The 9738-nt window shown below is 44.2% G+C and overlaps 2 protein-coding genes across 3 annotated transcripts in view; one reads left to right on the top strand and one right to left on the bottom strand.

The window, feature by feature from the left end:
• Positions 1-215: 215 nt before the first annotated feature.
• On the bottom strand, positions 216-9208 carry ANKS4B (ankyrin repeat and sterile alpha motif domain containing 4B). The gene is made up of 3 exons (XM_089540546.1): positions 9151-9208; positions 4148-4365; positions 216-1746 (listed from the first exon to the last, which is right to left on the bottom strand). Exons 2-3 carry the CDS (start codon positions 4309-4311, stop codon positions 657-659), a joined length of 1254 nt encoding a protein of 417 aa, XP_089396672.1. The 5' UTR covers positions 4312-4365; positions 9151-9208; the 3' UTR covers positions 216-656.
• The window catches only part of ZP2 (zona pellucida glycoprotein 2), a 25904-nt gene continuing 25141 nt past the window's right edge, over positions 8976-9738 (top strand). For both annotated transcript variants that reach the window (XM_089540545.1, XM_089540544.1), the window contains exon 1: positions 8976-9344. In XM_089540545.1, coding sequence (XP_089396671.1) covers positions 9328-9344 — 17 coding nt within the window. In that variant the 5' untranslated portion in view covers positions 8976-9327. The remainder of the gene's footprint in view (positions 9345-9738) is intronic.

The raw sequence follows: 9738 nt of genomic DNA, 5'->3' as shown, positions 1-9738 counted from the left end.
CCTCTCTTCTCCAGTCTACAGGGAAAGGGAAGGGAAGGAATCTGATTGAGCTTGAAAAAAAGTGTGTGTGTATGCATTTTCATCATTTGTTGTATGGTGTTTTTAGATGTGAATGACACACTGTAACCAACTGTAGCCGATGTTTAATATACCATGCTTATCAGGGGCTGGCCCTTGTAACATCAATATTATAACATCGCCAAGACTCACCCCTTCTGATACCACAAGTCCCTCATTCTCAGGTTTTGGCCCTGCAATGTCAGAGGTTAGGACAGGCCTGCACAACATGCGGCCTGGGGGCCACATGTGGCCTGCCTAAAGATCTTGGGTGGCTCACAAGGATGTAGACCTGCTTCAAGGCTCCTCCAGTATCTCTCAACTGCAGCACTGCCTGGTGAAACTGTTCTGTTGCCATCATAATTAAGGCAATGCCTGTTGGCTGCCTCCTCATGGAAAAAAGTCCTGTGAATGGGTCTGATGATAAGCAAAAGAATCTGCATGCAGAACATTGTTCATTACTGAAGCTGCTCCTACTAAGGTAGCTCCAGAAAGCTAAATCCTTCTTGGGGAAAATTATACTATTCATCTTCTCTCTGAAGTGCAACCTCTGGATTCAATGCAATTTGCCTTAAACACTGTCTGCAATAGTGGAGTATTTATAACGGAGTATCTCCAGCCTTGCCAGGACTCTCCAGTGCCTGTTTTCTCCTGCTGATTGCATTTAGGATTTTCTTCCTTGGACCCAGCTGCATTTGTATGTTCCTCAGGTCTTCATCCGAACAAAGCATCAGGGCCTCTAAGTCAATGTTTTCTCTCATCAAGCCGGGAAGGAGTTCATCCAAGTTCTGTGATGCCAGGAATACCTCAAGGGGGGTGGTCTCCACTTTGCCATCATCCCATCCAATTTCCTCTTCAGCCCAAGACTCATCAAAATCATTCCCTACGTCTGGATCATCAGCCTCCTCAGGCTCTTCAACATAAAGCAGTCCATTTGGTATTTTGAAACGTACATCTTCTTTCTTCGTTGATGTGCTGTCTGCATTTTTGCCCATGGAAAAGTTGCTTCTAAAAACAATGTTGCCAAGACCTGGACGATTGAAGATAGACTTCGATTTTAACTCTTCTTCTTCCTCGCCTTCGGAAATACTGGCTTTTCTGTTAAATTCACTAGGTAGTTCTTCTTCATCGTTTTCATTGAATACATCCATTACAGCAGTTCGGCCAGCTGCGATGTCCTCCTCTCGTCCGCTGCCTCCGGCTTCTTGATTGTCTACGTTCTCCCCTTTCTTTTTTGTTCTCAGCTTGAAGGTGTCTTTCAGCTGTTTGGGCAATGTGCTTAGTGAGCTGTAAGCAAAGAAATTGGACACCTTTTGCCTTGTAGCTGTTCCCCTTGGTAAATGCATGGACCCTTTGTTGAAGTTCCTGTTCATTTTATCTTCATGCTTCTCTTGACGTCTTTCACATTCACGGATTTGTCGCGCAGCATCCTGTGGCGCCTGAGCCTTCAGCCTGGAGACCCGTTTGGGGTTCTTGATCGTCTGTTCGGTGGCAGCATTGTCGAGAATCCTGACACATTCGTATTGGTTTCTGCTGGCGGCCACATCGAGAGGAGAACGCATGTCATTATCCAGGGCAAAGATATTTGCGCCAATATTGATTAAGAAGGAAACACAATGGATGTGGCCATTGATAGCTGCATGGTGAAGAGGAGTGTTCCCCCAAATGTCACACTTATCTGGATCACCTCTGTAAAATAAAACAAAACATAAAAGATTATAAAAACTATGACTCAACTCCCATAGAGTAGCTGGAACCACACAGGCAATAGGATCAGGTGATAAAATCCCAATGATAGAATCCCAATGCCAGTTAAAAAGAAGAATAACAAAATCGACAACAAGGAGTCAGGATTTAGTCCTCTCTGCTTCTTTACTAAATGCAGGACTCTGTTTTTTCTGGGTTTTTCAGGCTATAAACCCACAAAAAACCATAGATGCCGGCCATGAAAGCCTTCGACTTCACACAGGACCCTGTGTTTGTGTGCTAAGCGCATTTGTTGTCACAACAAGGCATATAAAAACAAGAATCCCCGCTCTTCGTTTTAAATTGGCATAGTCTGCTTTGCAATCTCAGGACTTTGTGAATTTTTACCCAATTTCAGAGCTATTTTGCTATTTGAGGAAAAGAACAAGATGGTGCACTATGGAAGTGACAAAGCCTCGTCACTCTACAATAAATGTGCAGGGGATTTGTTTCTAAAGCCTTTAACAAGTTGTGAAACTTGGCAGCTTCTCGACCAAAGTGTGAGAATTTTTATTTTGCATCATTTGTAAATGAAGTGAAGGGCCAAGACCTTTCCTATGAGAATTCAATGTGCAGGGCTACATACTTTACATAACCATTCAACCAGGGTCTCACCAGGGGCTACACACTAATTGGTTACTTCTTATTGCTTTATTATGAGGATGGCCTTGATGCTGGCCAAGGGGAAGACTCTGGCTTTGGCTTGCATGGAAAGACAGCCTTTCTAACAACAAGTAGGAAGTTTAAGCTATAAAAACAATTGGCTTATGCTAAGTACATCTATATATAAAAAGTGGGTTGTCACACTTTGGGATATATCATGAACGACATTGGAAAAGATGATAATGCTTGACAAAGTTGAAGACAGTAGGAAGGGAGGAGGACCACATTACAGGAGGTTCATTTAGAAGAAGCCAACCCTTGAGTATGAAAGACCTCTGCACAACGGTTGATGACTGGGACTCTTGGAGATCTCTCATTCATAGGGTCACCATAGTCCAACAATAGAGACTCCATCATTCTCTGGCATCAGCCCCTCAACCCAGAAATGATGCGTCAGTCCAGGTTCAGACTGATAACCTCCGAATGAGGAAGTAGGGTTAATTTTTCTTTCATGGCTTTGTCTATGAAGCTGTGTTCATTTTCGCCACGCGGGATTATGACTGCAATTTCAGGGATAAGCAATTGCACTGTTTAAAGGTCACATTTATTGTCAATAAAATATGGCATATAAAACTGCACGCCACGCCTAAAAGCTAGAGACAAAGCAATGTATTCATTTGATGTTTGCTCCTTAACGGGAGTTTAATAACGGCTCTCTTTAACAAATGCATAACTAGTTAAATTAGTTTAACTAACAACAGACCTTTGTTCAACTGCGTTAAAATGATATTTCAAAATACAGTTTGTATGTATTTAGAATCCAGATGACTAGGATTGTTATTAGTTGTTGTAATAATATTATTATTAATATTAAATTATTGATACTGGGGTAGCCAAGTGTCCTATACAAGATACAAGCGTACGCAGGATGTGCTATCAGAAAGAAGAGCCACAGGGACATTGAAATTGCCCTTCATCAGTTAGACAGCAGACTGACCAGCAGGTACAATGGTCAGATGAAGGGAATATTTCTATTTAGGGTTGCCGGGTCTGGACTATCCTAGACTGTGAAACTTCAGGACCAAAGCCTGAAACCTAAAGATAATGCCTTTTGGTGTCACGGTACAGCTTGTGGAGATATCATTAAGCACGGCATATTAAACAACCACACCTACGCAGGATATGCCGTTCAAATAAAACAACAACAACACCAAGTCTAATAAATAAGGAAACCGTGGATGCTTGAATCTGTGTATAAAAATCCGTGTATAAGAAGGGCCGACTGTAAATGCTATTGCTAAATGTTAAACTGCAAAGCCCTGGATTCTATAGGCAGTTAAAGCAGACTCATGATGCTATAATTAGGGCCTGTTACAGACTGCCAAAATAAAGCTGCTTCGGGTCTCTTTGGAGGTATGCTATTTAAATGATGCATGGGTCCTAAGAATCCGGAGGTCATGCCAAAGCCACACTCCATTCCTAAGCACTGGAGGGTAGCTTTGGTGCAGCTTTCAGATTCTTAAGATGCATGCATCATTTAAACAGCATACCTCCAAAGAGACCTGAAGCAGCTTTATTTTGGCAGTCTGTAACAGGCCTATGTTGTCCTTATACATGCTAAGATAAGAAAGCTAAAGATGCTACCCGATGGTACCTTCTCATTCCGTCACCACTTGCTAATGTTTGTGGTCACAAAAGCATGGCAGTACTGTACATAGGTTGGCCCCTAAGTTGTACTTACCCTCTACGGCAAATTATTTCCAGCGCTTCTAGGTTGCCGTGGTAAGCCACCAGCAGGGTGGGTGTCATCCCGTCTGTATCCGAAGTGTTCAGATCTTTTCGGGTTGCTTCCTTCAGTACTTCCAGATTGCCGTCGGCAGCTGCCTGGTGGTACCGGGTGGACATTTTCTCTTTCTGGGAGTATCTAGCAGAGCAGGCACACTTCGCAGCCACACGTTTCTGGAGAGCGGGGCAGTTAATTAATAATCCGAGATGGAGAGGCATCAGCTTTAGCAAGAGATGAGGAACCAAAGGTCACTCCCAGGAACCTATTGGCATGCCTTGTCTTATGCTTCACTTGAGACGCTGCTATTAAAAACAATGTACAGTTGGCCCTTCTTATACACTGAATTTTATACATGGATTCAAGCATACACTGAAAATAAGGGGTTGGATTTTCTGAGAAATATACTGTCAAGAACTATCAGTGTTATAATCTAAGGTATTTGGTGATAGTTTGGTCTTGAATGGTCAATTAAGACCTATTAGGGTTGCAAAAAAAAAAACCCAAACAAAAACCCGCTCTTAATGAAGAGGAAAAGGTCTGGAAGTGATTTTAATATGGATTGACATAGCAGCCTGCTTTTTAAATGTTTTATTCTTCCAGGAAGGGGGGTGACTATGGGGACTAATGTGATGAGGCTTGTTCCCCTAAATTCACCACTGGTCTGTGCTATAGCAGCTGATAAACTATACATCAAAGTACAATAACAACCAAAATCCACAAAACAGTGATACCTTTGTTGGACCAACCATAATGCACAAAATACATGATGCAAGCTTTCGAAGCTCCACTCGGACAACTTGGAGGTCCAATAAAGATATTGCCGTTTTGTGGATTTTGGATGTTATTGTACTTTGCTGTAAGGCGAACACGGCTACCCCTGGAAACTATACATCAGTTGAACACCTCCCCTCCCTCTTTGGCAGAGCTTGGACAATTCATTTCGAACTACAGCTCCCAAAATCCCCCAAGGATCATAAACACTGGTCTGGTGGTTGGGGGTTTCTAGGAATTGAAGTTACAAAGTAAGCATTCCAGCTCTTCTCTTTGGACTATCTTGTTCTGCCTCTCTGCTTGTTTGAGGGCTAAATATAAAGTCATTTGCATATTAATTTGATCATTTAATTGGCCACTAAAGCCTCAAATGACCTAGCTCAGATTAACATCTTCTCAACTTTACACAAGGCACAAAATCTCAGTATGCACTGAAGCTCAGTCTTGAGACTCACTTCACATAAAAGTATAAAACTAAGGATGTAGTTTTGAGCCATGAAAATAAAAAAGGACTTTTTGTTTATATCCTGCGTTACAATTAAATTGATTGAGATGCCAGAAGAAGGCATGCATTCAGCCACTTTTGAGGGAGCATTTTAATGAAGCCAAGTACAGGAAAGGGAAAAAAGGGCCTAATGAGTTTCATTGTGGTTTCTGTCTGGCAGTTGAGAAAAGATCAAACCAGCTCACCCCAAATCCCCTTTCCATTTTACTAGCCCTTCTGTCTGGGCCCAAACAAAGCTGTTACTAGAAGTCTTTTTTCCCTTTCCTTTTAAAATCTTCTCTTGAATCAAAAGTGGTGAGGTTTGCCTAGAATTGGATCTTTTCTTTCTTTTCTCTTCCATGAAAAGATGTTCTAAGGTACAGATCACTTCACACTTAAAAAGGGAGGGTGAAATCAGCAGTTAATTAGGATGAATGGAAAGATGTTTGAAATGACACTTGGGCCTGTTCCAGACTGCCAGAATAAAGCTGCTTCCAGTCTCTTTGGAGGTATGCTATTTAAATGATGCCTGGGGTCCTAAGAGTCCGGAGGTCGCGCCAAAGCCACGATCCAGTCCTAAGCACTGAAGTGCAGCTTTGGTCCAGCTTCTGGATTCTTAGAGTGCATGCATCATTTAAACAGCATACCTCCAAAGAGACTTGAAGCAGCTTTATTTTGGCAGTCTGTGGCGGGTTATAGACCGCCGCTTTGAGGCGGTCTGCCACCGCCGCCGTTTGCTCCGTAAGGGAGCCATCGCAGCCACATCGCGCGGCTCCCTTACGGAGCAAAAAAGAAGCTCCAAAATGGAGCTTCTTTCTGCAGCGCCTCTGTGACGTCGCGAGGCGCCAGGGGTGCATTCGCGATGTCACAGGCGCTGCGACACGTTCGGATGCACAGCGTCCGATACGTAAAGATGGCACTGGCCGTGTGGAATGGCCAGCGCCATATTGTACGGACAGAGTCCGTATTAGACCCAGGGGCGTCTAGAAGAGACGCCCCTTTTTTAAAATGGGACGTCCTGTGGACGTCCCAAGTGCCGGTTTGTAACCGGCCTAAAACAGGCCTCAGACTTTCTGAAATGCTTTGGCTCCAGTCCTGACAACTTCAGTTCATAAATCAGTGTCTACAGGAAGAAGCCACACTGTATTTCAGGGATTTGACTCCTATAGCCTAACTTTGTTGGTTCCATGTACCAAGATGCACCTGTTTATTGTCTCGTCCATTTGCAGCATTTTCCTATTAACTAAGGACAGTTTAACCTTTAAAAAAGGCTTCAAGCCACTTTCAAGTTTGATTAGTTTTTCCTGGCAGTCAGTTTCTACACACTTTGCCCATCTTTGTCTTCATCCAGTCTTGGATGGTCTTCAGACAAAAGCTAAACCATCATCGCTTTGTAGTGTTGCTAGAATGAAAACCCAATAGGGCTTCTGTACCTTTACAGGTTCTGTAGAACAAGGAACCGCAGCAGGTGCTGTTTGTGTTACCTGGTGTTAACAATTCCCTCTTTTACATACACCTTAAAGCACTGGTTCCCAAACTCTGGCCCTCCAGATGTTTTGGACTTCAACTCCCAAAAACCCTAACAGGCTTGGCCAAGGGTCAGGAAATCTGGGAGCTGAAGTCCCAAACATTTGGAGGGCCAAAGTTTAGAAGCCATTGCCTTTAAGTACAGGAGCCTCTCCAGTTTTCAATCTGGCAAACCTGGATGCCACACATGGCAGAAAATCCTGTTTGACACCACGTTACATGACTCAGTGCTCTGGAATTCTAGGGACTGTAGTTCTGTGAGACATTTAGCCCTTTCTGGCAAAGAGCTCTGGTGCCACAATGGAGTTAAAATGGTGTTAAACTGGATTTTTCTGCTGTGCAGATGCAGCCCCTGCCTGTCGGTGTTCTGCTGCATTTTGTCTCCTATGCCTTTAGCAGCAGGCGGTTGTTGTGTCTTCTTCATATTAATTCAGTCTTTGTTGCTGTTGTGTGCCTCCAAGCCGTTTCTGACTTATGGCAAAACTCATGGGGTTTTCATGGCAAGATTTGTCCAGAGTGGGTTTGCCCTGACCATCTTCAGAGGCTGAGAGTGTGTGACTCTCCCAAAGTCGCCCAGTGGGTTCGTGGCCGAGATCATGGGACTCGAACCCTGTCCTGGTCCAGTGCTCAAACAACTACATCACCCTGATTCACTTAGGGTTAAGAGAGGCTATATCTGCCATAGCTCAAGGCTGTGGAATTCAGGGAATTGTAGTGTATTGTGGCACCTGACAGAAAAGGCTAAATGTCTCACAAAACTACCGCTCCCGGAATTCCCTAGCATTGACTTATATTGTTTTAACTTTGTAAGCTGGTTTCGGTCCCTTCTTGGGCATAGAAATGAAATGAAATGAGCCAGGGTAGTTAAAGCAGTCCAGTGTGTTTGGGACCTATAACTGTCACGGATCAAGGCCAGGGCATTCTGGGAATGACAGTTAAAGCAGGCTCAAACTGGATTATTTCTCCGGTGTGTTTGGGACCTATAACTGTCACGGATCAAGGCCAGGACATTCTGGAAATGGCAGTTAAAGCAGTCTCAAACTGGATTATTTCTCCAGTGTGTTTGGGACCTATAACTGTCACGGATCAAGGCCAGGGCATTCTGGGAATGACAGTTAAAGCAGGCTCAAACTGGATTATTTCTCCGGTGTGTTTGGGACCTATAACTGTCACGGATCAAGGCCAGGGCATTCTGGGAATGGCAGTTAAAGCAGTCTCAAACTGGATTATTTCTCCAGTGTGTTTGGGACCTATAACTGTCACGGATCAAGGCCAGGGCATTCTGGGAATGGCAGTTAAAGCAGTCTCAAACTGGATTATTTCTCCAGTGTGTTTGGGACCTATAACTGTCACGGATCAAGGCCAGGGCATTCTGGGAATGACAGTTAAAGCAGGCTCAAACTGGATTATTTCTCCGGTGTGTTTGGAACCTATAACTGTCACGGATCAAGGCCAGGGCATTCTGGGAATGACAGTTAAAGCAGGCTCAAACTGGATTATTTCTCCAGTGTGTTTGGGACCTATAACTGTCACGGATCAAGGCCAGGGCATTCTGGAAATGGCAGTTAAAGCAGTCTCAAACTGGATTATTTCTCCAGTGTGTTTGGGACCTATAACTGTCACGGATCAAGGCCAGGACATTCTGGAAATGGCAGTTAAAGCAGTCTCAAACTGGATTATTTCTCCAGTGTGTTTGGGACCTATAACTGTCACGGATCAAGGCCAGGGCATTCTGGGAATGACAGTTAAAGCAGGCTCAAACTGGATTATTTCTCCGGTGTGTTTGGAACCTATAACTGTCACGGATCAAGGCCAGGGCATTCTGGGAATGACAGTTAAAGCAGGCTCAAACTGGATTATTTCTCCGGTGTGTTTGGAACCTATAACTGTCACGGATCAAGGCCAGGGCATTCTGGAAATGGCAGTTAAAGCAGTCTCAAACTGGATTATTTCTCCAGTGTGTTTGGGACCTATAACTGTCACGGATCAAGGCCAGGACATTCTGGAAATGGCAGTTAAAGCAGTCTCAAACTGGATTATTTCTCCAGTGTGTTTGGGACCTATAACTGTCACGGATCAAGGCCAGGGCATTCTGGGAATGGCAGTTAAAGCAGGCTCAAACTGGATTATTTCTGCAGTGTGGATTCCTCAGAGAGAGAGAGAGAGGGTGGCTAACAGCAAAATTGGCCACTTCCCTCACAGCTGTAATGAGGGAAATTCCCCAAATGGGATGCAGGTGGAAGTGGAAGGCAAAAAGGACAGAGGCTTGGAGGATGATAAGAAGAAGGGAGGCCTAGTTCCCTTTGAAGTCTCTCTTAGGCCTTTCTGTGGGCTGCAGTGCTGAGGAAGAAGCATGCGGCTCCTTCGAGGGTGAGGCCGTTGTCAGAGGCACTAAAGTGGATGCCTTCAGTCTTTGGGGAGAGAAATGACAACAAGAAGGGGGCTGTCATGTATCTCCTTTATACACACACACACACACATGTATATATCTCTCTTTGGAAGTCTTTAAACAGAGGCTGGACGGCCATCTGTTAGGGATGCTTTGGTTGAGAGTTCCTGCATGGCAGAATGGGGCTGGACTGGATCAGGGCCCTTGAGTTCTCTTCCAATAGCCCCAAAGCTCTACCTTTACTGCAGCACTGTCATTTATTCATACAGTCAAAGAATCCTAGACTGTATGAATAAATGACAGCGCTGCAGTAAGGGTAGAGCTTTAGGGCTAGCAATAAGTTTTTTCAGTTCTCTTTAAGCAGAGGCTGGATGG

This window comes from Sceloporus occidentalis, unplaced genomic scaffold (genome assembly GCF_023333645.1).
Source record: "Sceloporus occidentalis isolate IW3139 unplaced genomic scaffold, rSceOcc1.0.p SCAF_10, whole genome shotgun sequence".
NCBI classification, from domain to species: domain Eukaryota; kingdom Metazoa; phylum Chordata; class Lepidosauria; order Squamata; family Phrynosomatidae; genus Sceloporus; species Sceloporus occidentalis.
The sequence above is the reverse complement of the archived record's forward strand: the minus strand, read 5'-3'. Positions and strand labels throughout refer to the sequence as shown.

Coding starts and splice junctions, on each gene's coding strand:
- ANKS4B (XM_089540546.1), bottom strand. CDS start 4,311: ATGTCCACCCGGTACCACCAGGCAGCTGCCGACGGCAATCTGGAAGTA. Junction 1,747..4,147: donor GAAATAATTTGCCGTAGAGG/GTAAGTACAACT, acceptor TTTATTTTACAG/AGGTGATCCAGATAAGTGTG.